At 41.1% G+C, this 27,535-nt stretch overlaps 1 protein-coding gene across 2 annotated transcripts in view; it reads left to right on the top strand.

Annotated features, from left to right (window-relative positions):
* The window catches only part of TRIM44 (TRIM family member 44), a 121,219-nt gene that overhangs the window by 46,285 nt on the left and 47,399 nt on the right, over positions 1–27,535 (top strand). For both annotated transcript variants that reach the window (XM_055423845.2, XM_088843254.1), the window contains exons 3-4: positions 3,424–3,663; positions 14,963–14,982. In XM_055423845.2, the coding sequence (XP_055279820.1) occupies positions 3,424–3,663; positions 14,963–14,982 (260 nt within the window). The remainder of the gene's footprint in view (positions 1–3,423; positions 3,664–14,962; positions 14,983–27,535) is intronic.

The raw sequence follows: 27,535 nt of genomic DNA on the forward strand, positions 1-27,535 counted from the left end.
ACCTGAAAGGAAGTTTTGAAAGCTGTTTCATTCCTGCCATTGGTAGGGATCCTTTCTCCAGAGTACTCAACCTATTAACCTACCAGTGGCCTAATCCCCCGGGGAGTCTCTCCTTTGGGCTCTGGATTTAAATGCATGCCATGACCCAGAAGTTTGTTCTTGCCATTTTGAACTAGACTGGAGAATACCTATTGTTGATTAGTAGAGAATTGGAGTGAGAAGAAGGCATAAAGGTTTTATAAAGTATTCTGCCTTCAAATCTGTGGCCTAATCTGTATAAAAATTAATTGCATAAAGTAAAGGTTGGAAAGCCTATGTAAAGTAAAGGAAAAGAATTTAAATTTTAAAAACCATGATTTATTCACCTACTGCAATGTAGTCTCCACCTTTTCTGACTGTGATGTCAGCTTCTTAACTTCAGATCACATGTGTTTGTGATGTCTAGTGAAGTAGGTTCAGTTCAGTTCAGTTGCTCAGTCGTATCCTACTCTTTGCAATGCCATTAATCACAGCATGCCAGGCCTCCCTGTCCATCACCAACTCCCAGAATTCACCCAAACTCATGTGCATCGAGTCGATGATGCCATCCAGCCATCTCATCCTCTGTCATCCCCTTCTCCTCCTGCCCCCAATCCCTTCCAGCATCAGGGTCTTTTCCAATGAGTCAACTCTTTGCATGAGGTGGCCAAAGTATTGGAGTTTCAGCCTCAGCATCAGTCCTTCCAGTGAATACCCAGGACTGGTCTCCTTTAGGATGGACTGGTTGGATCTCCTTGCAGTCCAAGGGAGTCGCAAGAGTCTTCTCTGTAGGTTACAAGTAATGTTTTATTATGTTCTCCATTTTTAGTCACTTGGAAGAGCTTTTCTTAGGAATTCAAAAAGTTTATGCCTTAGTTAAAGATTTAGTCTGTAAAGAGAGGTCTTATAAGACTAAATTTATTTCAAGGGTAGGGATCCAGATTCACTGATAAATGATTACCATAAAGCATAACACCCTTGAAATACATACACTAAAAATAAAAAGGAATTATATAAATAAACACATCTCAGTTCTCAATCTGATAAAGCACTTGGAGGGACATTAATAGCATTTAACACTCCCTCTCCCCTTTTCTTTAGCACTGGGGAGAGTACCTGCAAAGAGTATGTGAATTCGTGAGGGCTTATGTCACTTGTCACTTGCCGTGTGAATGGTACGTGTCCTGCAGGCCTTATTTTACATTGATGTTTTTATGGCAGTGTTACAAAAGCTGCTTAAAGTATCAAGCCTATTTCAGTTTTTAAGAGGCTAATAGAAAATGGCCTCATCTTCCTCTCTCCTTTAGTCTTTTTCTCTCCTAGTCTCCTTTTTAGGTTTTCCCAGTTTGACTTCCCTTCTGACAGACTTACAGTAAACAGAATACCAGACTGGGAGCAAGGAGACTGGAGAACTCAGTGTCTCCTACACGATTACAGCAGGGTCTGTTTCCTTATCTGTGAAAGATGGGGGTTCACCTAGATGACAGCTCCTTTCTCTTTCAGCTTTAATCTCTATTGGCTTTTGTCCTTTTGTCTACTGTTCTGCCTCTTCCCTGTTTCCTACCTCAGCTACTCAGTATGCATAGTTGTTTAACAATACTCATAAAATAAACATGGTTATGGGGAAACATCAGTACGTGTAGTTGCTGGCAAGATATGGCATTTAGAAGTTCAGATTTGGTAGTTTCTCATTTTCTTTGCCTTATGCCTTAGCCAAATGTAGCGGAGTCATATTTTATTTATTCTACACAGTTGTTGCAAAATAAAACAATAATATATTTCACTTATCAGAGAGTAAAAATTTAAAGACTTGATATTATCCACTCTTGGGGGAAGTGTAGGAAAATGCATACTTTACACATTGTGGGAATATAATTGGGGCATTTTTTTTTGGAGGACAGTTTGGGAGTATCAGTCAGTAGTTTTAGAATATATATATATAAATTGATTCAGTGATTCCAAAGGTTTCTAAAGAAATTCATATGCAAATATTAAGAGGTATGACCATTGATGTTCATTGCTGTCCTGTTCATAAAAGCAAAAGTTTGGAAATATCTTGTATTTTTATTAAGAAGGGAAATATTTAATGGATATATTTATTCTTTTGTCTCTCTATATATAGATGTCCATATCTGTATATACCCTTATCATACAGTCATTAAAAATAAAACAATGACTGAAGTTGCTCTGTATATACTAACTTTTTAAGTAGGAAATCAAGACACAGAACCATAAAACAATGTAATTGTCTGTATGTGTGCAGTATACTTTGTTTTACTGTGGTTCACTTCATTATGCTTTGCAGACACCGTGTCTTGCAAATTGAAGGTTTGCAGCAGCCCTGCATTGAGCAGCACTCTTTTCCCAACAGCATATGCTCACTTTCTGTCCCTGTGTCACATTGTCGTAATTCTTGTAGCATTTCAAACTTTTTCATTATTATTGTGTCTGTTATGTTGTTGATCTTTGATCAGTGATCTTGATGTTACCATTATAAAAAGTTTATTACTTGCTGAAGGCTCAAATGATGGTTAGCAGTTTTTAGCAATGAAATATTTTTAAAGTATATATATTGTTTTTGTAAACATAATGCTCTTGCATACTTAATAGACTACAGTGTAGTATAAATATAACTTTTATAAGTACTGGGAAACCAAAAAATTTGTGTGACTCTTTATTGTAATATTGACTTTACTGTGGTGGCCTAGAGCAGAACCTGTGTGTCTCCAAGGTATGCCTGTACACACACACACACGCACACGCACGCACACACACACACGCACGCACGCGCACACACACACACACCCACACACACCCACTCCCCCCCCAAGAAAGGCATGTATCAGACTGTTAACAGTAATTACCCACCGAGGAGGAAAATGGTATTGGGAAAGAGAGAGAAGAAGAATTTCTCTCTCTCTTTTTTAATATACACAAAGAATCTGTCTGCAATATAGGAGACATGGGTTCAGGCCCTGGGTGGGGAAGATCCCCTAGAGAAGGAAATGGCACCCCACTCTAGTATTCTTGCTGGAAAATCCCATGGGCAGAGGAGCCTGAATGGCTACAGTCCATGGCGTCACAAAGAGTCAGACACGACTGAGCAACTAAACAACAATATCTATTAAATTTCAAAAAGTAATTATGTATTACTAGTATGAAAGCAAAAAAGTCGAAAGGAAGAACAAGGAATCACTTCCTAAAGAATGAAAAAAGCAAAAAGAGTGGCAGGAAATTCATCAACAATATCTGAGAAACATTGTCAGAGGATATTCCCAAAACTTCAGGATCAGATAGGACCCACGGTTTGTGTTTTGGCCAGGGCTACCTAGCATTTAGAATAATAGCCCTGCTCTCCCATTTCTTTGTATGTCCAGTGTATTCTTACTTGCCTCTCTTCTGCAGGTAACCCGGGACCAGATGAAGGTGTTTATACAGCAAGAATTTAAGAAAGTTCAAAAAGTGATTGCGGATGAGGAGCAGAAGGCCCTTCATTTAGTGGACATCCAGGAAGCAATGGCCACAGCTCATGTGACTGAGATACTGGCTGACATCCAGTCCCATATGGATAGATTGATGACTCAGATGGCCCAAGCCAAGGAACAACTTGATACCTCTAATGAATCAGCTGAGCCAAAGGCGGAGGTAAAGGAGAATGCCTGTAATAAACCAGTAGCATGAGAAATAGGCAGAAGCTGACTGCCATGTTTGTTAATTCTGGAAATTCCCCCATTTTGGTCCCTAAACATGAATGGATTGAAAGCTTCAATAGGACGTAAGTGTTTAGACTGATGTGTAAACCAGTTTGGAAGTATTGGCTGCTAGGGCCTGCACTCAAAAACTAGGCCTAGCAAAATATGTGTACGCTGTCCTTGAAGGAGTGTAGTCAGTGGGGCAGCTACTGTTCCCAGGTAAAGAGGGAAGCCAGAAATCAGAGCCAGAGAAAAGGACAATTATTAAGTGAGCCTATAGATAAAGTCACCATGGGGATGAGAATTGGGCTGAATGAGAATGTCAGGAAGTGAGCATAAAGCAGGCCAAGATAAAAGATTGGACTCATTTTGTGAATAGTGAAAAAGTGCTTCCAGCTGGTCTTTCTATGAAGCTAATTGCATAAATTGAGGGCATGACCATTGGATTGACGGGCATGTGGGCTCAGGCATTGTGAGGATCATAGATATCAGTGAAAGACTCAAGGTAAATGTTGAATGACAGTTTTAGTCACTACATTCATTGTTATTTTGTAACAAGAATAAAAGAATCTTAAGAAATTTTACCAAACAACATATTCAGGCATTTAGAATCTATTTCTAAAAAAAAAAAAAAAGGTGGCCATTTTTTAAAATGCATGTGCTCAGTCGCATCTGACTCTTCGCGACCTCATGGACTGTATCCTGCCAGGCTCCTCTGTCCATGGAACTTTCCAGGCAAGAATACTAGAGTCGGTTGCCATTTCCTACTCTAGGGGATATTCCAGACCCAGGGATTGAACCCACATCTCTTGCAGCCCCTGCACTGGCAGGTGAATTCTTTACCACTAGTGCTGCCTTGGGAAGCCCACATGTAACTTATATTTCAGCCACTGGAGAGAGGCTATTGTTGATGAGGTTTCATACCATTGTGTTGAAAATTCTGGTTAAGCTTATGCCAGCTAGGTTTAGGTTAGGCCTTTCTAGAAGAAAACCTAGGAGAGTCCTGTGAACTTTCTGGTATAGCTGCTGACTCAGTGAGCTCAGCCTTAATGAATAATTTTGCCTTGGCCCAGGAGAGCCCAGCCACAGAATAATCCAGCCAACAAAGCAGCCAGGGTACATCCAGGAGGCAGGTGCTGCTGGTGTCATTCTGACAGGAAACGTAAGAGACTGTTGCTTCACTCATCTAGAGCTTTTGATTAATTTTCATCAGTGTGTGACGGAATAGAATAGAACTTGTTCTTTTCATTTCATCCTCCCCAGAATTAATGAAGTGTGTGCCTAACTACGTTTCTAGATAGGTGAGACAGCATGTTCTATTTGTCATTTCATTTAATCCTGTTTCAGTGTTCACTGTACCCATTTTACAGACGGCTGTTGAGATGCCAAGAACTGTAGACACTGACCAGGTGTCACTTAGTTAGCAGAAAAGAGCCAGGATTCAGTCCATCCTGTTCCCGTGCCTGTGCTTTTCCCTGCTGCTGCTAAGTCGCTTCAGTCGTGTCCGACTCTGTGCGACCCCATAGATGGCAGCCCACCAGGCTCCTCAGTCCCTGGGATCCTCCAGGCAAGAACACTGCAGTGGGTTGCCATTTCCTTCTCCAGTGCATGAAAGCAAAAAATGAAAGTGAAGTCGCTCAGTCGTGTCCGACTTAGCGACCCCATGGACTGCTGCCTACCAGGCTCCTCTGTCCATGGGATTTCTCAGGCAAAAGTACTGGAGTGGGTTGCCATTGCCTTATACTATCTGCCAAATGTCCTGTTTATATCTGTGGGAAGAATAAGGAGAATCAGTGTCCTGGACCGCTTTGCATTCCTAAGACCTTTTACTCTGTGGAAATGGTCACTGTGTGTCTTTTAAAAAATTAATTATAAATAATAATAAATTTATTTTTAAATAAATTTATTTAAAAATTTTAATATTGGAGTGGACTTTGTGTCCAGAGTCCAAACAAACAAAAGGTTCAGCCTTAAGAGATCATTGACATAACTTTCTCCCCAGTTCAGCTCAGATTGGACCCTTCACATTTATTCTGTGTTGATTATTTTTTTTCAGAAATAAAGATTCAGTTTTGAAGAGATCTCCCTCTCTTTTATTTTCATTTCAAATAAAGAATTTAGCCCCTCCCCAACATTAATTGTCCTTTAACTACTTGAGTAGCTCAGTTTCATTATGCTTGTTAACTTCGATGGAATTGCTCTGAGGGGTGAAAAGATGACAAGTCCTAAGGACCGGGCAATGGACACAGTAAGCTATTAAAAATGAGAAGTAGCATACATCTGGCTAAAGCTTTTACACAAAGCTGTTATTCTGTAATAGCCGGTCATTCCAGCTAATGTGGTAACTTACTGATCAGAGCAAATTTCCAGTACCTCTCTTTCAGTCAACAGAGGAATTGTTTTCTTCTGTTTGCATTGTATAGGTTTTTAAAAGTTTCCTAAATTTTTATTTTGATCAGAAAATTCTACCCAACACTTTATTATGAAAAATTTCATATATATAGCAAAGTTGAAAGAATTTTGTAGATAACAACCATATACTTGCACCAGGATTCTGCCATTAACAGTTTACTGCACTTGATTCATTTTATGTATATAGCCATCTTTCCAACCTTCTATCCTCAGTTCTTCGCATTTAAAAACAAATTGCATGTTCTGGTTCTGAACAAGATGGAGTAAATGCATTTTCATTGTACTCCTTCCCACTGATCACAGCAAAAATTCCTAGGCAGAATACCGAGTCACCTACCAGAAGATTCTCAAAAGTGGAGAAAAGATGGCAGACTGACCATGAATCTTGGGATGTGAGGAGCCAGACCACAATGAGGTCCTTGGAAGGAGCGGAGGCAGGGTTCTTGCTTTCTGTGTATCCTGGCCTGGATGTTCTGCCAGCTAGAAATACTAATGAGCACAGACAAAAAGAGTATCTCCATGAGAAAACCTGCTCTCTAGCCGAAGGACTTGGAAAAGGGCAGTTCAACTGAAGAGAAACCCTTTAATCATTTCTGCCTATTCTGGATGAATGGGCATGGTGTTTATAATAGTGACTTTAAAATTCTGGTCTGATAATCCCTAATACTGTGCCTTCCTGGTGTGGAAGGCACCATGAAAAAAGCTACATCCCTTCCCAGCCCCAGCTGATACCACAGTCGTGGAGCCAGTGAGGGAAAACCTATTTTACACTCTCACCTGTAGTAATGGGGTGTCATTTTTTCTCCATGGAGTCTTTAGGTAAAAGTTGGTACCTACCCCTCAAAGTAATTAAGTAATGCCTACCTCCTATGGAGCCTGAAGTTGGAACTCTGACTTCTCTCACTCCTCTGCAACAATAGGAAGGAAACAGCAAACCACCCCCTGTGGGGTTCTCTGATGGCTCAAATGGTAAAGATTCCACCTGCAGTGCAGGAGACCTGGGTTCAATCCCTGTGTCAGAAAGATCCCCTGGAGAAGGGAATGGCAACCCACTCCAGTATTCTTGCCTGGAGAATTCTATGGATAGAGAAGCCTGGCAGGCTGTAGTTCATGGGGTCTCAATTGAACGACTAACACTTTCACTTTCATATCACCCCTCCCCTTGGGGACCGTAGATGGAGCTTTAACGCCTCCCTCCCACCTGCATTAACTAGGCAATGCCCTCCCTGGCTGAGTCAATGGGTGGAATCATACCTTCCCTTTTTACTTTGTAGTGATGAGTTGGTTCCCCTCCTCCTCCTGAGCTAGCACTAATGGAGACTATAGACTGGAGCTCTGTCATCTGAAGGAGGCAACCAGAATGGCACTGCAGAAGTTTTATAAACTCAAATGACATGTGAACCATAAGCCATAAAAGTGATCTAGGAAATGTGTTCTGAACCTAAATAGGTTGACAGTCTGCTAGAATAGAAGATATAATTAGTAACCGGATCTTACAATGTTTAGGATATAGTCCATAGTTACTCATTATATCAAGAACCAATGAAATCTCAATTCTAATGAGAAAGAAAAGCAGTAGATGGCCACACCAGGAAGACACAGTACTAGGGATTATCAGACCAGAATTTTAAAGTCACTACGATAAAAATGTCTCAATAAGCAGTAACAAATGCTGGAAACAAGTGAAAAATATTTTAAAATCTCAGGAAAGAAATATTAATACAAGATATAAAAAAGGGTCAAATGAAATTTTAAAGCTGAAAAATACAATGACAGACATGAAAAATTCACTGGACTGGCTTTATGGCAAATGGGAAATGACAGAGGGAAGAATCAGTGAATTTGAAGACACATCAATGGACCCTCCATCTGAACAACCAAGAAAAAAAGATTGAAAAATAATTGAATTGAATCTCAGAGATCTGTGGGACAGTAAAGAAAGCTCTGACATACATGTCACTTGTCCTGCAAGGGGAGGAAAAGGAATTTCTAAAATTTGGTTGAAAAATATAAACCCAGAGATTTAAGAAACTGAATGAACCCAAGTGAGATAAACCTAAAAAATCCATACCTAGACTCATCAAAATCAAATTTTGAAAAACTTAGGACAAAAACAAAATCTTGAAATCAAGGAAAAATTACGTTAGACATAGGGAACAATAATTCAAATGAACATGGTTAGAAGTAAGATTTTTTTTTTATATCCTCTGAAATTATTAAGTGAATTTCTTCCATTATTCTGGTGTGATGGCTGATTACTTTGGTTTATTTTACAATGTTGAATCTTGCATTAAAATCCTAAACTTTGCATTCCTGAGATAAACTCCCACCTGGTCATTATGTCTGATCTGAGTTCAGTTCATTAATATTTTGTTAAAGATTTTTATGTCTGTGTTCAGAGAGAGAGGTAAAGTGAAAGTGTTAGTCTCTCAGTCACGTCCAACTCTGCGAACCCATGAACTGTAGCCCACCAGGCTCCTCTGCCCATGGAATTCTGTAAGCAAGAATACTGTAGTGGGTAGCCATTCCTTTCTCCAGGAGATCTTCTTGACCCAAGGATTGAACCTGGATCTCCTGCGTTGCAGGCAGATTCTTTACTGTCTCAGCCACCAGGGAATCCCCCTTCAGAAAGGGATATTCATTTGTAAATTTGTATTTTTATAATGTCATTTTCAGGCTTTGGTGTTAGGATAGTGCTGGCCTCAGAAAACAACCTGAGAAGTATTTCCTCCTCATCTATTTTCTGGAAGAGTTTTGTAAGATTGGTGTTATTTCTTCCTTAAATATTTGGTAGAATTTACCAGCAAAACTGTCTGTCCTAGAGTTTCTTTATGTGAAGGTTTTTGATAGTCAATTCAGTTTCTTTGATATCAGTTCATTTCAGTTCAGTCGCTCAGTCGTGTCCGATTCTTTGCGACCCCATGAATCACAGCACGCCAGGCCTCCCTGTCCATCACCAACTCCCAGAGTTCACTCAGACTCATGTCCATCGAGTCGGTGATACCATCCAGCCATCTCACTCTCTGTCGTCCCCTTCTTCTCCCGCCCCCAATCTTTCCCAGCATCAGAGTCTTTTCCAGTGAGTCAACTCTTTGCATGAGGTGGCCAAAGTATTGGTGTTTCAGCTTTAGCATCGGTCCTTCCAATGAACACCCAGGATTGATCTCCTTTAGAATGAACTTGATATAGACCTAGTCAAATTTTTTCATCTTACATTGATTTGAAATGTTAAAATTTTATATTGGTTGTAATTTTCAAGGGATTTGTCATTTTCACCTAAGTTGTTTTAGTTTTTAATATAAAGTTGTTCATATATTTCTTATATTTTTTAACTGTAGTCTCTAGAATGGGAACCCATCTTTCATTTCTGATACTGATAATTTGTGATTTTCCCTCTTTTATCCTTGATCAGTCTAACTTATATTTTATTAATTTTATTAGTCTTTTTAAAGAACAGACTTTTTGATTTGCTAATTTTACTCTTTGTTTTCTATTTTGTTTACATCTGCTTTTTTCCTACTTATTTTGAGTTTACCTTATTCTTTTTTCTGTCTTCGTATATCATGGATTTTACTACGTTCTTCTTTTATGTAAATTTTTAGAGCAGTACATTTTTTCTAATCACTGTTGACTCATACAACTTTGGTTATGTTGTGGTTTCTTTATCATTCAGTTTGAAATATTTTTTCATTTACCATGTGATTTCCTCCTTTTTGTTCATTGATTATTTAGAAGTATATTTTTTAGTTTCTAAATATAGGGTATTTTCCTACATACCTTGTTATTTCTAGTTTGGTTTCATTGTCAACAGAAAACCTGTTATGAATGATTTCAGTTATCTAACACTCACTGAGGCTTGTTTTATGACCTGTCGTATGGTCTTTCTTGTTGAATGCATATGCACACCTAAAAAGAATATGTATTCTGTAGTTTGAAGTGAGGTATTTTTAAAATAGCAATTAGGAGTTCAGATAATTTATGTTTTTGCTTATTTTTATGTCTAGTTCAGTCTACTGCTAAGAGAGGGATGTTGCATTTCTTTAATTCTGTGAGCTGTTCTTCAGATATTTTGAAGCTCTGTCACTAACCGAATACGTATTTACGATTGTTACATCTTCCTGATGAACCAGTCCTTTGATCATTGTGAACATTCCCTGCTTCTCTGTTAGTGCTCCGTCTTGACACCTGTTTTATCTAATGTTAGTAAAGCCGGGCCAGTGCTATGCTCCCTGTTCTTGTGGCTTATCTCTTTCCATTCCTTTGCTTTCCTTCTGTCTGTGTTCCTAACGTGTGTCTCTTACAGGTCACATGCAGCTGGGTCTTAGTCATTTGTCCGTTCTGGTAATCTCTGTCTTTTAATTGAAGTGTGATGTCCGTTAACATTTGACGTTGTTATTAATACAGTTAAATTTGGGTCTGCCACTGTACAGTTTGTCTTCTGGTTTTGTTCTTCTCATTGTCTTTCCTTGCTTTCTTCTGGATGCTTGAACATTTCCTTGAATTCCATTGTCATATATCCATTGGCCTTCTAGTCCTTTTATTTTGCATTATTTTTTAGTGGTTTCTATAAGGATTATAGTATGTATCCTTAAATTTTCAGTCTACTTAAAGTTAATTTTAAACCACTTCACATAAAGTGTACATAGCTTGAAACTGTATAGGTCAATTGACCCTCTTTCCATATCCTTTGTGTTTTAGTTGTCAGATGTATATAATTTATGTATGTTATAAACACTGTAAGACAGCTGTAATTTTAGGTTAAAACTGTGCTTTTAAGGAAATTAAGAAGGAAAAAGATAATTTCATGTCTGTGTGCTTGTGTGTATGTATGTAGGGTTTTTAAGCAAGTTTGTAATAATAGTTGCTTAACTCTAAATTTACTTAAAGTTATTTACATAAACTTAAAGCAGTTAATTTTATGGTATTAAAAATTATAAGTCGATAAAGCTGATGAAAACAATATGTCTAGGTGTCCTACCTGCCCAAGTGCTTTTGCTTTCTTTTTTATGAAGATTATTCTAAAGCCAGCAAATTATTTGCCGGTATAATATATAGCCAGCAAAATATATAGCCAGTATATTTATTTGGTTCCAAGTTAAGGCCTTTTCTTTGGGAGTATGAGTTTGCTCTTTGGAGTGGAATGTCCTGTTTCTGGCACAAACCTACTTATACTGTTTCACTTATAAGGTCCCGTTTCAGTCTCGTTTTAAGTGAGGAGGATAACATTTGAAGAAAGCTGAATGTAGAATCCTTTTTTTATACCATTTTTAAATTGAAGTATAGTTAGTTTACAATGTTGTGTTAGTTTCAGGTGTATGTCAAACTGATTCAGTTATATAAATATATCAAATTTATATATATAAGTGTGATATATTTATATAACTGAATCACTTTGACATATATATACACACATATATGTTTATATGTATATACTTTTCCAGATTCTTTTCCATTATACATTATTATAAGATATTCAATACAGTTCCCTGTGCTATACAGTCAATCCTTATTTTTTATCTGTTTTATAAATAATAGTATATATCTGTTCCTGGAGTAGGAAATGACAACCCACTCCAGTGTTCTTGCCTGGCAAATCCCTTGGAAAGGGAAGCCTGGGCAGGCTGTGGTCCATAGGTCACAAAGAATCAGACACTACTGAAGCAACGTAGCATGTATGCAAGTATGTATCTGTTAATTCCAAACTTCTTATTTATGCCCCCCCCACCCCTTTACCATTTGGCAACCGTAAGTTTGTTTTCTATGTCTGTGAGTCTTTCTCTGTTCAGTAAAGAAGTTGATTTGTACCACTCAGTCTGCTATTGAGGAAGATTTTCTGAGTGAGGCTTGACCTTAGCTCTCAGCATAGGGATGTGCATTCCAAGCAGTGGGAAGAGAATGGGCTCGCCTTTTACTGGCAAGATTACTAACCCTCTGAAAGTCTGCTCACCTGTTCAAAACCGCCTTACGTGTATGTGCATTTGTTCTTGCATGCATTTGTGCATTTCTTCAAAAGTGAAACTCACCCTGTTTTTCCCAGGCTTTGTGATAGTGATTATTGTTTTTTTAAAATTAGCCACTTACCTATAAGCAGCAGAAACGGATGAATGAAGGCAAACCCCATCTTCTCTCTTATTTCCCATTATCCCCAGAAATGTTATCAAATACCATTTCAGAGAAGTGGAATAATGACCACCGTTTGTTGAGCACTTATGCTGGACACTTGGTTAATGTTTTATACACATTTTCTCATTTGATGTATCCATGTAGCCACCCTGTGAGGTAAGAATTAGGATTTCCACGTGCAGGTGAGGAAGCTGAACCCTGGAAAAGTTAAGTAAATTGCCGAAAGCTTCACTGTTGGAGTTGACGAGCCAGAATTCAAAGCCACGTTTCTCTAACTTAGAAAGCCTGTCTCCTGATCATTATACCAAGATAGGTGATTGTGAAGACTTCCTCCGAATCATGGAAGGAAGTCTGGATACTTTTTTCCTTATAGTTCTCCTAGATAATTATGTTTTAACACCCAAGATAATTGGAAAATTGTGTTGAGGTTTAAATATGTCATTGATAGTTATGTAGCTCATATTAAATTTAAATTATATGGATTTTTTCCCACTAGATTATAGTTCCCATAAGACATGCCAGTCAAACAAACTACAAGAGAAGGTTTCCACCAACCCTGTACCCTCCTTCCACTACTTGGCCACTTCTCATTAGATGATTAGCACCCTCAGCAATAGTGCAGATTCTTAACAGCCTTCTGAAAATGTCCTTTTTTATCCACTCCAGTGCATAATCTGTTCAGAATCACCTTTCCGACTGCAGGTGTCCTTGAGAGGCTTGTGCGCTGGCAATCTCCCGTTACCTCTGTGGCATTCCCAGCCTCCCGCCCACCCACACCACTGCCGCCCCCAACATTTCCTGCCCAAGACACGCACATACACATCCCCATCCTCCAGTTTCACAGAACTCATAATTCCTTACACCTGCATTTTATAAACCGCGGTGGCTTTGCTCTCGCTATTCCAGTGCCCTTCCTGTTTATCTTCTGTTCTCAACCTGGGAAAAATCCTTCGTATTCCCAAGGGGCAGTATAAATGCCACGTTCTCTGTGGAGCCCTCTCCCCCTCCTCCGGGAGAGGCTGTGTTTATCTCTTCTGACTCTCCCAGCGTTCTGTGTGTGTCTTTGGTGGCACCCTTAAGACATTTAGGCATAGTTCACTTTCTATCTAGTTCCCCTGCTCCAGAATGGGAGCTCCTAGAAGGATTGATCGTGTTGGGTTTTTTGTCTATTATCTTCAGTGCCCTCAGGTAAGAGCTTCCTAATGAATCATACTGAATTGTTAGTGATATTGATAATAACCTTTATTACGTGCATTCTGTGTCTTCGGCACTGTGTTTGACATTTGTACATATTATTTCACTTAATTTCAAGGAGATCAATCCTGGGTGTTCATTGGAGGGACTGATGCTAAAGCTGAAACTGCAATACTTTGGCCACCTCATGCGACGAGTTGACTCACTGGAAAAGACTCTGATGCTAGGAAAGGTTGGGGGTGGGAGGAGAAGGGGACGACAGAGAATGAGATGGCTGAATGATATCACCGACTCTGTGGACATGAGTTTGAGTGAACTCCGGGAGTTGGTGATGGACAGGGAGGCCTGGCGTGTTGTGATTCATGGGGTTGCGGAGAGTTGGACACGACTGAGCGACTGAACTGAACTGAACTGAACTGAACCCTATATTATAAGGACAATTTTTACCCCTATGTTACTAATTAGAAAAGTGAAGAAAGGCAAAATAATTTGACCAGGGTAGGACAGCAAGCAAGTAATTGAGTGAAGATTTGAACCAAGTGTCTGACTTCAGAGTTCATTCTCCTTTATACCTGTAAGATCAGTCAGTCAGTCTATCCATTAATGAAACAAGTTCCTGGGGAGTTATCTCCAACTAAGAAATACAGTCTCTATTGAAACCAATCCTGAATGACTAAAGAGGAGGACATCAAAGATACTCTGTCACCAAAAGGATAAGTGAGGTCCTTTGGAGAAGGGTTGAGCGTCATTTGAAAAATCTTGTTTGGTCACAAAAAGAGGCTCAAAGAAATCTGCTGTGATCACTGATCAAGTTAGGCTCACAGAATACAGTATCTGGAAGAATCACCACCACACATTGCTTTTGTAAAGAGTGGATGAGAAGTAGAGAAATGTCATTGTTTGACTGGAGAATGGTGTGGCTCATCAAATGCCAGAACTGTCCTTTTACAAAGAAGATCAAGGTCCTGATTAATTACTGGGTTGCCCAAGGGCTCATAGCTAATAAATAACGGAGCTTGGACTAGAATTCCAGTTTCTCGACTCCCAGTTTAGAGCCTTGTGCATATAGTGTGCTCTCTATTAGAGCTTCTGTGTTCATGTTTGGAGGGAAAAGATGCTAGGCCGAGGCTGAAGTGGGCCTTTGAGGGGAACAGCTTGATGCTTTTGGAGCTGGTCAGCTTTTGCCTGAGACCCGCTGCTATTTTGGGCTCTCAGATCGCTCAAAACTAAATACAGCCAGCCGTACAAATAAAAGGCAAGGCTATTATTTAGACCTCCTAGGTCTATGCATTCACTTCTCTGCATGCAAGGGCAAATTATTAGTTCATCTCTGCTGGGCAGTTTGAACGTAGGAATTTATATTAGCCCTTGTCTTAGCACTTAGATGTCGACTAGCTTGTCTCTGTTGCAGTAAATGTACAAGCTTTGCTTTTAGGTTGGGAGAGAAGAGGGAAAACAAAAAAATCTCAATCAGTCTCTACTGATCCTGATTTCTTATGTTGTTTCTTTTCTGTTTCTTTCAGGGCGACGAGGAAGAACCTGGGTAAGATCACATTACTGTTGCTTGTGTGTTCTCAGAATTGAAGTAGAGTGACATTTGTGGCCTTTGAAGGCCCCATGAAATATGACCAGCCAAGGAACAGCACAGATAAGGGATCTCCATCTTAAGCCAGGGGCTTTGAAGATCTTATTTTGTAAGATTCCCATCTCCCTCCCCATCTATGCTATTTCCTGTCTGCAACCTTCAGATAAAGATAAGCTTTAAAGTGTACAAGGACAGTAACTCTGCCTTATTCTGTAGCACATTCTGAATACCTTGTTAAGACCAGTAGGTACTACATTTAAATGGTAATTAGGTATCAGGTGGACTGAATAGATAAACTTTTGCATTGTTCTTTCTTGATTGGAATTGGATTGCTTTTTTTTTTTATTTTAATGGACTCTGGATCCAATATTCTTTATTTCTGACCCATAACAGCCTTGTGTCTGACTCACGACACCTATACGGTGAACCCAAGGTCATAGGTATGCAACACTTTGTTTAGGATGGAAAAAATGCTTCTTTGTGCTGTTGTTTCACCACATGAGATTTAAAAGTTCATTTTTTCGTTGCCTCTGCCTCTCAGTGAACCTGGACTTTAGTTTACTTACCTTTGCTTCTTTCTGCTCAGCAGCGAGAACAGGCTCTAGGCAATGCTGTAGCTCTGCTGTGAACACAATCAAGGGGCATTTGTACAAAGTAAAATGCAATGTCCAGATGGGCCCCTTCTGTCACATAGGATTCAGGACTGTTAAGGCTGGGAGTTGTCAGAAAGATCATCCAGGCCACTGCTATTCAAACTTTAGTTTTAGTAGAAACAGCTTTTTTTTCAGATGGGCTTTGGGTAGAATGTATACAAAACATTTTTTGTCTGGTTAAAGTTGGGGCCACATCTTCTAGTGAGATTCCTCTGTTCCTTACAATAGACCCTGAGGGGCTGCTGCGCAAACCTAGGGTTCCTGAGAACTTAGTTTGAAAGTCACTCATCTGATGCAAGCCTCTCATTGAAAGAAGCTAAACGAGTTGCCCAAGGTTACCTTCCTGGAGCCAGGATTTGGTCCTTCTGTGTTTTTGTTTACAGATACAGTTCCTTCTTTTTCCTTCCTCCCTCCACTCATCCTGAGCCCCTGTCTTAGTGCCAAATATTATCCCACATCTGGATTTCCTGCTGCTTCCTTCCTTGGGGCTGTAGTTCTCAGCCTAAATCTCGTTCCTTGTCCTCTGTGGCTAATGGCACAGGCGCCCCCGATTTAAACCCGGAGAGCTTCAGGGGATCCCGTCAGAGTCCATCCTCCAGCCGTCCTCAGGAACAGGCTCCCTTTGTGTTGTGGTTCGTTTCTTTCTTTCCTTCCTCTCTCGCTCTCTGCCACTCGCTCCTTCTCTGCTCTGACCCTGCTGTGTGTCAGGCACTGTGCTTACACTGAGCGTATGTGAAAACTAAGGCAGACATGGTCCCTGCCCTTGTGAGTCCTAAGTCTAGTAGGAGGGACGAGCACGTGACTAGGCACTTATGGTCTGGAGGAAGTGCTTTGATTAAGTGAAATTTAGGCCGCTTTTGGAGAAGGCAATGGCAAGCCACTCCAGTACTCTTGCCTAGAAAATCCCATGGATGGAGGAGCCTGGTAGGCTGCAGTCTGTGGGGTCGCTAAGGGTCGGACACGACTGAGCGACTTCACTTTCACTTTTCACTTTCACACATTGGAGAAGGAAATGGCAACCCACTCCAGTGTTCTTGCCTGGAGAATCCCAGGGACGGGGGAGCCTGGTGGGCTTCCGTCTATGGGGTCACACAGAGTCGGACACAACTGAAGCGACTTAGCAGCAGCAGCAGGCCGCTTTAGGAAGAGCTCCTGAGACAGTCTTGAAGAATAAGGGGCGGCTCACCAGAAAAGATTTTGTGTAAATGGAGTTCTGAAGGATGGGAAGGCAGTCAGAGGAGAGGCAGAGACAGGGCTGTTACAGGGACAGGGAACAACGTGGGTACTGGCTCTAGACAACAGAAGAGTGGAGGAAGGAAAGCGGAGTCCAGCCCACCGAGGGCCCGTATAGGCCTCTTGAAGTGGGAGGGCACTAAATAATTTAAAATGTGAATTAACCTGAGTCAGTTTGCATTTTGGAAGTCTCATCTGTATGCTCTTCTGCATGCAGAATGGAGAATGGGAGCCAGGGAGACTAGTTAGATCAGGCTTGTGATGATGGGAGCCTATATCAACATCTTCTCTAGTTATTGACCAAGTTTTCACCATTTTACACAGACCTTTGTTTTAGACAAACTCATTAGATTATTTGTAAACCTTTGGTTTAGACAAGCTCCACCTCTTCTCTCAAAACTAGCTCTAGCTCCTTAAAATCCAGACAAAGCAGAGTCCTGGACATTTTCTTCCCCAGAGAGAGGATTCAAGCAAGACCAATATAAAGAAAACACTTCAGCCGATGTAGTTGTACATATTCTGCATATAGAAATGGCATTTCTGTCTTGTGAGTGCCTGGTTAGGATGGACACGTTCATCTTGTCTTTATGAACACATGCCAGAGTCATGTTGACCTTATGAAGGGACCTTATGAAGAGATTAACTCCCTTCAGAGATACTGTTCAGTATGAGATACTGGCTTCAGAATTTAATTGCAGGTTCCTTCCTGTCATTTTGACAAGATAGTGGTGAAGTGTTTAGAGTTTCTTTGGGCTTCCCTGGTGACTCAGTGGTAAAGAATCCACCTGCCAATGCAGGAGATGTGAGTGTGATCCCTGGGTCTGGCAGATCCTTGAAGGAGGAAATGGCAGCCCATTCCAGTATTCTTGCCTGGAGAATTCCAGGACAGAGGAGCCTGGCAGGCAGCAGTCCATGGGGGGATCTTAAAAGAGTCAGACACTAGATAGCAATTAAACAACAACAACAAATAGAGTTTCTTTACTAGTAACCAAGATTTCAAGCTTTCTCCCTCAAGCCAAGCTGCCATGGATGTCAGTAGGGATCTGTTGGACTGGGACTTATTTGGTAAAACGAGCACTTGAAAAAAGCATGTTCCAGAATGGCAGAAAGAGAAGTCAAATTTTCCTTTTACCCTTTAAATTCCTACCTGGTTCCATTCAGTTTGCATTGAACTACCATTTGGCTCAATTTATTCCAGTTAACACCTCAGGGCAGATTGCCTTTGATCTGAAATTTCTTACATTTATGATATACACTTTACCATCTCCGTAAGCCAGAGTTTTGTTCCAAAGGCTTCTGTATTGCTGACAGTGTTAAATGAGAGTTTGATGTGTCAGGAAGACGGAATGAAGTGTGGGTCTCCCCGCACGGGGGATGGAGGAGACGTGAATCTGGAGACACTGTGTTCCAGGTCTGCTCAAGTTTCACACCTGCGTCTCCTTTGCTAGTATTCTTACCACACAGCTCCTTCCCCACTCTGCACAAAGTCCAGGGAGAATTGGATTCCAGCCACTCTCTGTGGTGGTCGGAACAAAGGAAATATCCTGTCTTTTTGAAACATATTTGTCTGAAATAGATCTACATTTTCCTCCATTCCTGCCAGCTAGAGTCTCCCTGCCTTCTTTTTTCTTTTCACTTTTGACTTCCCAAGCTGGTTAGATTTGAGGTGGCCAAGTATTTGTGCTTTTGGTCATGTCTCTTCCTTGTTCTGAATTCTATTGTGTACTTTTCCTGCTAGTTAACAACAATGATAATCAAAGATACCATTTTTTAAAGTTTTACTGTGCACAAGTGTTTTCTATATATTCTCTTTTAACCCTCATGTAAAGCTTATGATGGATCTATTATCCCACTTGTAAAAGAGAGGAAATGAACACTCAGAAAGATTAACTCGCCCTGGATCACACAGCTAGTAGAAGCAGAGCTGGGGTTTAAATCTAGTCTGGTCTCAGAGCCCACGCCCTCAGCCATGATGCGGACTGTCTCCCAGGGGCCAGCCCACCTCTCTCTGTGGCACTGAATGAAAGGCGTGTGGATTCACACTCACTTGTCAGAGCATCACTTGGATCTCATTCCTCTAACCTGGGAGTTCTTACTTGCGTTGACATTCGGATGTTATGGCCTCTGTTTTCTGCAGGCTACTTTTCCTCTCCTTAGCCTCTGTAACTGTAAGAGCATCACTTGGATCTCATTCCTCTAACCTGGGAGTTCTTACTTGCATTGACGTTCGGATGTTACGGCCTCTGTTTTCTGCAGGCTTCTTTTCCTCTCCTTAGCCTCTGTAACTGTAAGGGGCTATTTCTTCATCTCATTCTCACACAATGCCCCCTGAGGGTCTGCAGTAAAAGGGGTGCTTTTAGACTCCCTTGGGAGCAGGCATCCAAGCCTTCCTTTGACCCTGCAGAATCAGCTGCCTCTCGCTTCTCGGTAGTCCCTCTTCAAATCCATGATAGTTATACAGATGACAAGGATTCTTGGAGGGAGTGGAGGAACAGAAGTTCTGATATGTAGAACATGGATATTAACCACTGTGGAATCACTTTTTAAGAGGGTATCTTTAAAGCCCAGAGTGATTTTTTTTTCCAAGCCAAAGAAGAAAAAAAGCAATTTACACATTTGGCAGCAATTTTCTGTCTTCTCTATGCTATAATGGGAGATCTTGTGTTTGCTCCCTCACAGATTGGCTCCTTCTCTACTGCTGCCGGAGCCTGCTGAGAAGTAATATATATTCAAGGAGAGGAGGCGGCAATAGGCTCTGCTGCCTTGAAAGCTGTTGTGTAGTGGGAGGAAGTCAGAGAGGGAAGGACCCTTAAACTTGTGTGTTCCGAGGAGAAAGTAGCAAGATCAATATTAAATTTTCATTTGCTATTGAGATTTTCTTTGATTTTTTTTTTTTTTTAACTAAAAGGAAAATGGCTTTTTAAATAGTAACAGCCATACTGAGGATTTCTGTGGAATTTTTCATCTTCAGAGCTGGCTCTTATTCAGGTAAAGAGCTCCCGCTGAGATCAGTGTGAATCTGACCATGCTGATTCTGTGATCCAACAAACAGTAGTTCTGAGGAAGCAGGAGCTCGAGGAGAGTCAGCAGACCTACCTTCTGTTCTTGGTAGGGGACCGACTGTGTGACCTTGGGCAAGTCATTTAACCTCTTTGTCTCTGTGTTGCTGGGTTTTATTTTCCTGTAAATGCTAGCCCTTCTTTGCTCTACTCTGCCCCCAGTTTTTGGGAATATAGTATGTGCAGGAATACGGTCATATATCAAGTATGAAATGAAAATAATTGCTTATAGCAGATTATAGACTCTATAATTTGGTAGAGGTTTTTCCCCTACATTTCTCAATTTTGTTTCTTTAAAAATTTTCTTGAGTACCTATATACTAGGTACTCTTCCCCCCCACGCCCTAAAATAATGGCTATATGCATGTCCTCAGATCTGGCATTTCTCTTTCTAATTACTTAGTTTGTAGAGATAAGAGGGCACTAAGTCAGTGATACACTTAGGTATCTTTTATCCTCTGATGGTAAATTTTTGGTTTGGTATTTACATTGTCTTCATTTAAGAAGACCTAGGTGGAAGCCAAGGAAAATGGCTCTGATACTTGTGACGTTGAGTGGAACTGTCAGGATTGCCTATTATCCTCACGTGGGGCTCTAAAGTCTAAGTTGGTCTTCAGCACAGAGAGTGTCTTTGCTGTCACATTTCCCTCTTATGGAGCCTGAGCTGACTTTGTTTTCCTCTGCTGATGTGAATTGTTTATCCTCTCCTCTCCTGGGTGAAGTATGAAGCCATGCAATGCATTGTATTGCCTATCTTTAATAAAAGCAAGCCTTCTTCCTAGAGTAATTGATTTTCATATATTTGCCTGTGAGAGCCACAGCTTTATTTTATTTTGTACATATTCGCCAATAACCAGAGAATCCATTCACAGCTGGAAAATTCAGCCAAGGTGACTCTAGCTTATTCTGCCTGCCTTACAGTGGGAATGCTAGCTAGGAGCAGCCTGCCTTTTTTGGCTTCATAATGCTAAGGAAAAAAGGCCCAGGAGGAAGAGACCTGGATGTCACTTTTCATCGTGTGGTTTTATGCTAAATCAACTTTGGTTTGCCATCCAGTGCGTAGTTATGATGCTCGGCAGGCATACCTTGTTTATATGTTTGACCTCAGAGCTCATCAGAATAAGATTCACCTTTAGGAGCTCTGTTCCCTTATCTCTTTAGCAAGTAAAATTGCAGAGGGATTTTTTCATTCGTTTGTTCAGAAACATTTTCAATTGTCTACTCTGTTGCCAGGCCCCATGCTAGGCCTCAGAGATATGAAGATGAATACAGACTTTGGCTCTGTATTTGAAGATCTCAAAGTCTAGTTCAAAAGAGACAACTAAGTAAACAACTTTAATTTTACATGTAAGAGCGATACAGTAATTATAATTATAAATTATTATTAAAAAGCATTTATTGAATGCCAGCTATGTTGTTGTTGCTGGGAAAGATCGAAGACTGGAGGAGAAGGGAACAGCAGAGGATGAGGTGGTTGAATGGCATCGCTAACTAAATGATCGTGAATTTGAGCCAACTCTGGGACACAGTGGAGGACAGAGGACCCTGAGGGCAGTGCCACAGCCCACGGGGTTGCAGAGAGTCAGACACGAGCAACAGTAAAGTCAGCGGTGCCGTCCAACCAGCTCACCCTCTGCTGCCCCTTCTCCTCTGCCATCAGTCTTTCCCAGCATCAGGGTCTTTCCCAGCGCATCAGAAAGTACTTTAAACATTTTTTTTTTAATTTCTCACAGCAGTCCTAATAAGTGGTTAATACATTATCTTCATTTCTCATCTGAATGAGAAAACTGAGTTGCAGAAAGGTTATATGTACACTAACAAGGTCACTCAGCTGAAAAGTGGTAGAGCCAGTATTCAAATTCAAGTACTCTGATTTGAGACTGCGGGCTCTTGACCACTACAGTCCAATGATTCTCTGCAATAAATATGTTGGATATAGAATCAGGTACAACTAACTCAAAATAGAGAACCAGAAAAAATAGCGTTTGTGCCGGCTTTGAAGGATGGGTGTAGTGATTAGCTTTTCTAGACAGACAGGGTAGGAAGGCCATGCAAGCACAGAGATCAGCATTTCTGAAGGCTCAGAGGGATGTAAACTCTTATGCTGTGTGGGAAAGGGTTAGCAACTGCATGACTGGCCTGAGGGAGGAGATGGGACTGAAGGGTGGCTGAGTCTCCCTTGTCCAGGGTCTTGTGTGCCATTTGAGGCACCACATGGTTTATACCACTTCCTGTTGGCTTTGCCTCTTGACTACAGCAGTGCCCTCCCTATTCATAGAAGAAATGGATGGACTTTTGAATTGAATGGGTCTCCTCCTGTAGTCATAGCTCATGAGTTGTTATGTGTAATTTGTTTGCTTTTTCTGTACCTCAGTTTTTCTATCAAATTGCACAACTTAAGCTATACTGAAAGGACAAGTAGTTTATGAAGCGTTAAAAGTACTCTCCTTTTGGGTTTCTTCTTTTATATAGAAAAGCAACTGAGATATAGTTGTAAAAGGAAATTGTTTGTTTTTATCTTACTTATACCTGTTTTGACAGCTCCCACCTTGCTCTAACTTAAAACCAAATTTGGAGAGTAGCTACCTGGTTCCTTCTAAATTAATGGAGATAAGGAATACTAAAGCACCAGCATTTTCCAAACAGATTTAAGGCTCTAGATGTTTCTTAGAAGCAAGTCAAAGAATTAAATTGATGTCACAGGTATCCCTGAGTTAGATCCGGTGCTGAATAGTCTGGTTGGAGCCTAATTCTCTTCTTCCTTGTTTAATCTTCATAAACATTTTGGACTGGCACTAAGCCAGTGATAGATGTTAGGGAGTCACAAAACTCCAGTCTGTGTTTTAAGAATAAGTAATTTTGATGTCCTTGGTTCTGCCCCCTCCTCACCCCTGGCAGCCACAGACAAATGTCATTAGTGGTGTCTTTTTTATTTTAGGAGAAACCTGCTGGTCTCTAGCATCTTCTTACTGCCTCTCAGTGAGAGGCAGGCAAGAGGTGAATAATTCTCTTTCCCCAATAACTTCCAAGGAGCCTTCCTTTTTCTGTAAGCTCTGTATGGCTGAACTGCATTCACCTCTTCACCCAGAAACCCACAGCAGGTGTCTGTAACCAGATGCTGGGAGCAGAAGCTGGTGCGTTTTTTGTTTGGGGCTTTTTCTTTTCAAGATGGGATGAAGTTTTGGAGTCACCGCGTGCAGGCTTCTTTAAAACTAGAACTACGAGGAGGAGGCTTCAGGACATGAAGAAGGTGGCCAGAGACTGAGTGAAGACGGGGGCGCCCCGGATGGCAACGTCTTTGCCAGGGAGCAGCACTCTTGTGCCTGTCCTATTTGGACCTGCGACCTGTGAGTGGTTGTAGGTTCATTTAAAAAAAAAAAAAAGACTTCTTTAGCCAGAAGTGGGGGTATTAGGAAAGAAAAAGACTTCCTTACATAAACGCTTCCTTCCCCACTCCTTAGCACCACTACCAACTGTTCCCTGTAGGTTGTAATGTGGTTGTAAAACAGAAAACTGTTTTGTTTCCTTGGTGAGTACATGTCTCCTCCCCCCAACTCCCGCCCCGGTTCTATCAGTTCTGTTTAAAGGAAAGTGAGTCTGAGCATGAGAAAAACAGTACAGAGGGAGGAGCTGACAGAACCGCAGAGAAGCGTTTCTCAGCTGTCCCTGGCTGCTGGATGCATCGCTTCAGAGGCTGTGGGGCAGTGGACCGTTTCACCCTGCTTCTCAGGTACTGCCACTCAGATAAGGACGGTTAAAACCGACCTGGCTGGCAACTGCGCCCTGACTTTCAGGGCTGTTCAGGATTAGCACCTAAGCAGCTGTCATAGTGATACCTGCTTCCGCGTTGTACCTAAAATAGGAGTCAGACCTACATACATTATTTCAAAGCTTTAAAGAAAAACTCTGTTAAATTTAGTTATTCCCATCCCCTTTTTACAGATGAAGAGATTGATATTACAAGAAGTTCTTAGGCCATGGTCACCCAGATCTGTCAGGCCTAAAATTCTGTGCTTTTAACCTGCACACTGGACTCGCATTCTCAGGAGATGGAAGATTCGTATCTTCCAACATCTTGGCTGGCGATGAGTAAAGTTAATGGATGGAATGGTGACAAGCCAACAGGGATTTGGCATTTTTATCAGAAAACGTTGTTTTCATTTTCTTTATTGAATGCCAGCAACAGTTTGTATGAGGCAGAAGTCGAGGTGGAACTTGCCAGGAAACTGCCTAAGGTGGAATGAACAGAAACTTCTCTCCCCAGACAGGTAAACATTAGTTTACTCCCTGGCTTTTGTGGAGCCAGCAACTGCCATTGCCTCTTCTGAAAGAGCCACTGTTCACCCAGTGGCAGGTGCAGGCCAACTGTTGTCATGACAACGGCAGGAGAGGCAAGCAGTTTAATTCCAGAACTGATAATTAACTGGGGGGTGGGGTGGAGGTGGGGAGAGAAATGGGGGGATAATTGTTTCAGGAGGGAAAACTTAGCAATTACCAGCAAGCTGCACAGATAAAAAGGCCAGACACAGACGCCCCAGCTCACCATGTCCCTGAAACTCAGCACTCATCCCTTCTGGTTAGGAATTTTTGATAAATGAAAATGAAGGGTAGAGTCCCCGCCAATCAAGACTCTTTAAGTACCAAATAAGGGAAAAGGAAGTTATATAGGCTGTAAGAAAGAAATGCAGGGGGCCAGATAAATGACTACCCTAAATGACATCACCCAACCACCAGTAATCCAGAAATGCTATCTAAACTCTGCAGGAGGAATTCATGCCTGGAGATAAAACAAGACCCACAAGGCGTACCCATTGTGAGCTTCTACTTCTGTGGATGGAATCCAGGAGAGTAGCTTATTAGAAAGAAAATAAAAAGAGGACTTACAGACGTGATGAACTTGTTAAGGTCATTGATCATCATGGCTATTCATCTATTAACTCCCCAGAGACTGCACTAATGAACATGAGCTAAGCATTCCACATGGATCATCTATCTCATTTAACCCTTACAACAGCCACAATGGTGCTGTTATTATTCTCATATCAGACTTATACATGTTCAGTGCTTTACCCAAGGTCACAGAGCTAGTAAAGCAATGTACTGAATCCTATTATCCTATTGATTTGTGTTTTTAGACTAAAACCTATAGTACTCTATGGGGATGTCATGGTCCCTATCTAGAGTAAAATCAGGCTTAAGTAGATACAAACAGTTTACAATAAAAAGGAAAATATTTTTTTTCTAGTAGAATAAAGATAAGCTACAAAATAAAAATTACTAGATAAGCAGTGCTGAAGAATGTCCTGTGGTGGGTTTGAGATCTGTCAGACTCATGGTTCACAGATCAGCCCTGTGTCACAGATCAGCTCTGATCAGATGACTTGAGTGTGAGTCAGGATTTCTTCCAGACTTGTTCTGTGGCTCAGGGCAGGTTCAGGCTTGGATGAGGAGGTGACATTGCACAATGCAAAGTAGTAACTGTCCAAAACTCCTCTAATGATAGATGTCCACCAAACTTCCATGCTTTATGTGTTTTTCATGGGAAAAATGCCATAGCGTATAGCAAGACCTCCCTGTATTCCAGAGTATGTGTGTGTAATGCACATACATGATATGAGAGAGAAACAAATAAAGAGTTGGCGGGGGTTAGGGGGGAGAGGGAGAAAATGTGGGGAAGGGAGAGAGAAAGATTTTACTTTAAAACAGTGAGTCTCAGTGAAAGGAGAAACATGGTGTTCATGCAGTACTTGCAGCGCATTGTTCTAGGCATTGTTCTTTGGTGTGCAGAATATAGTTTTCCACAAAGCATTCATGATCCACGTAGCCCTCAAAGAGCTTATAGTCTGAAATCTCAAGTAAAGACTGAAGAATGTAAATGGTGTGTAATTTAAAAACACATCTTAAAGAAAGCCATTAGTTCTTCTCTTAAAACCCATTCAGTTCAGGTCAGTTGCTCAGTCGTGTCCGACTCTCTGCGACCCCATGAATCACAGCACGCCGGGCCTCCCTGTCCATCACCAATTCCCGGAGCTCACTCAAACTCATGTCCACAGAGTCGGTGATGCCATCCAGCCATCTCACTCTCGGTCGTCCCCTTCTCCTCCCGCCCCCAACCTTTCCCAGCATCAGAGTCTTTTCCAGTGAGTCAACTCGTCACATGAGGTGGCCAAAGTATTGCAGTTTCAGCTTTAGCATCAGTCCTTCCAATGAACATCCAGGATTGATCTCCTTTAGAATGGACTGGTTGGATCTCCTTGCAGTCCAAGGGACTCTCAAGAGTCTTCTCCAACACCACAGTTCAAAAGCATCGATTCTTCGGCGATCAGCTTTCTTCACAGTCCAACTCTCACATCCATACATGACCACAGGGAAAACCATTGCCTTGACTAGATGGACCTTTGTTGGCAAAGTAATGTCTCTGCTTTTCAATATATTATCAAGGTTGGTCATAACTTTCCTTCCAAGGAGTAAGCGTCTTTTAATTTCATGGCTGCAGTCAGCATCTGCAGTGATTTTGGAGCCCAAAAAAATAAAGTCAGCCACTGTTTCCACTGTTTCCCCATCTATTTCCCATGAAGTGATGGGACCAGATGCCATGATCTTAGTTTTCTGAATGTTGAGCTTCAAGCCAACCTTTTCACTCTCCTCTTTCACTTTCAACAAGAAAGAACTAAAACTTGCCCAGTCCTTTTGGCTAGGAGGAAGATATGTAAAAGATAGAATCCAAGAGAGACACAGATTGATAATCACTACTTAAAACTATGAGCTTCCCTTCAGTTTTTCAGAGGTTTGACAAACTAGTAAGTTGATGTTGCCTTTGCAAATGAAACAATTCATAGCAAAATTTGGGAGCTCGACTGACACAATAATTATGCTGGAAAATGTAATTTTGTCTGCATAATGGAAGCAGGATTACTTCAAGGAGATCTCATTAATGTGCGTTCATCTACAAAAAAGCAGTGTAACCTTTCTTATTAGATTATTGCAGGGTCATGATGCAAAAGGCAGTTGGAATAATTCTCAGTCTTTTGTTCTAAGAAAATAAATTAAGCACTGTCTAGGAGTCTCGATATGGAAATCGAAATCACTGAAGACAGAAAAACAACGTAGTCACTCATTCTGAAATTTACGCAACCTTTATTTCTGTAGGTTTCATTCCACTTATCCATGTATTAAATAAATTATACCCAGTGTCTGTTATGTGCCAGGCAGTGCTAGATGTTGAAGCTGTCATAGAAATCAAAAGCCAAAGCAGTCCCTTTTTGCATGGTGCTTACCTTAGAGCAGCTGGTCTCTCCTCCCCACTTCAGAGCCATGCATCTGTTCTCCATTCAACTCTCCCCAGTCTTAAAGAATCAGCACCTTACTAAACAGATGCTCGTCATGTTCAGTTATAAATGGAAATCCCCCAATCCTGGGCACCCAAGTATATTGGACTGAACACTGATTATCTGAGTTGTTGACTTAGTCTTTTAAACTAGGGTTCTAGGGTCCAATAAGTCTGGCAGATGCTGCTTATTTACCCAGCTCTTGAAGTTCCACAGGTACCATGGCATAATAAAGGCT

This window comes from Moschus berezovskii, chromosome 14, assembly GCF_049115385.1.
Source record: "Moschus berezovskii isolate FMDL1 chromosome 14, NW_MosBer_1.0, whole genome shotgun sequence".
Taxonomy (NCBI): Eukaryota; Metazoa; Chordata; class Mammalia; order Artiodactyla; family Moschidae; genus Moschus; species Moschus berezovskii.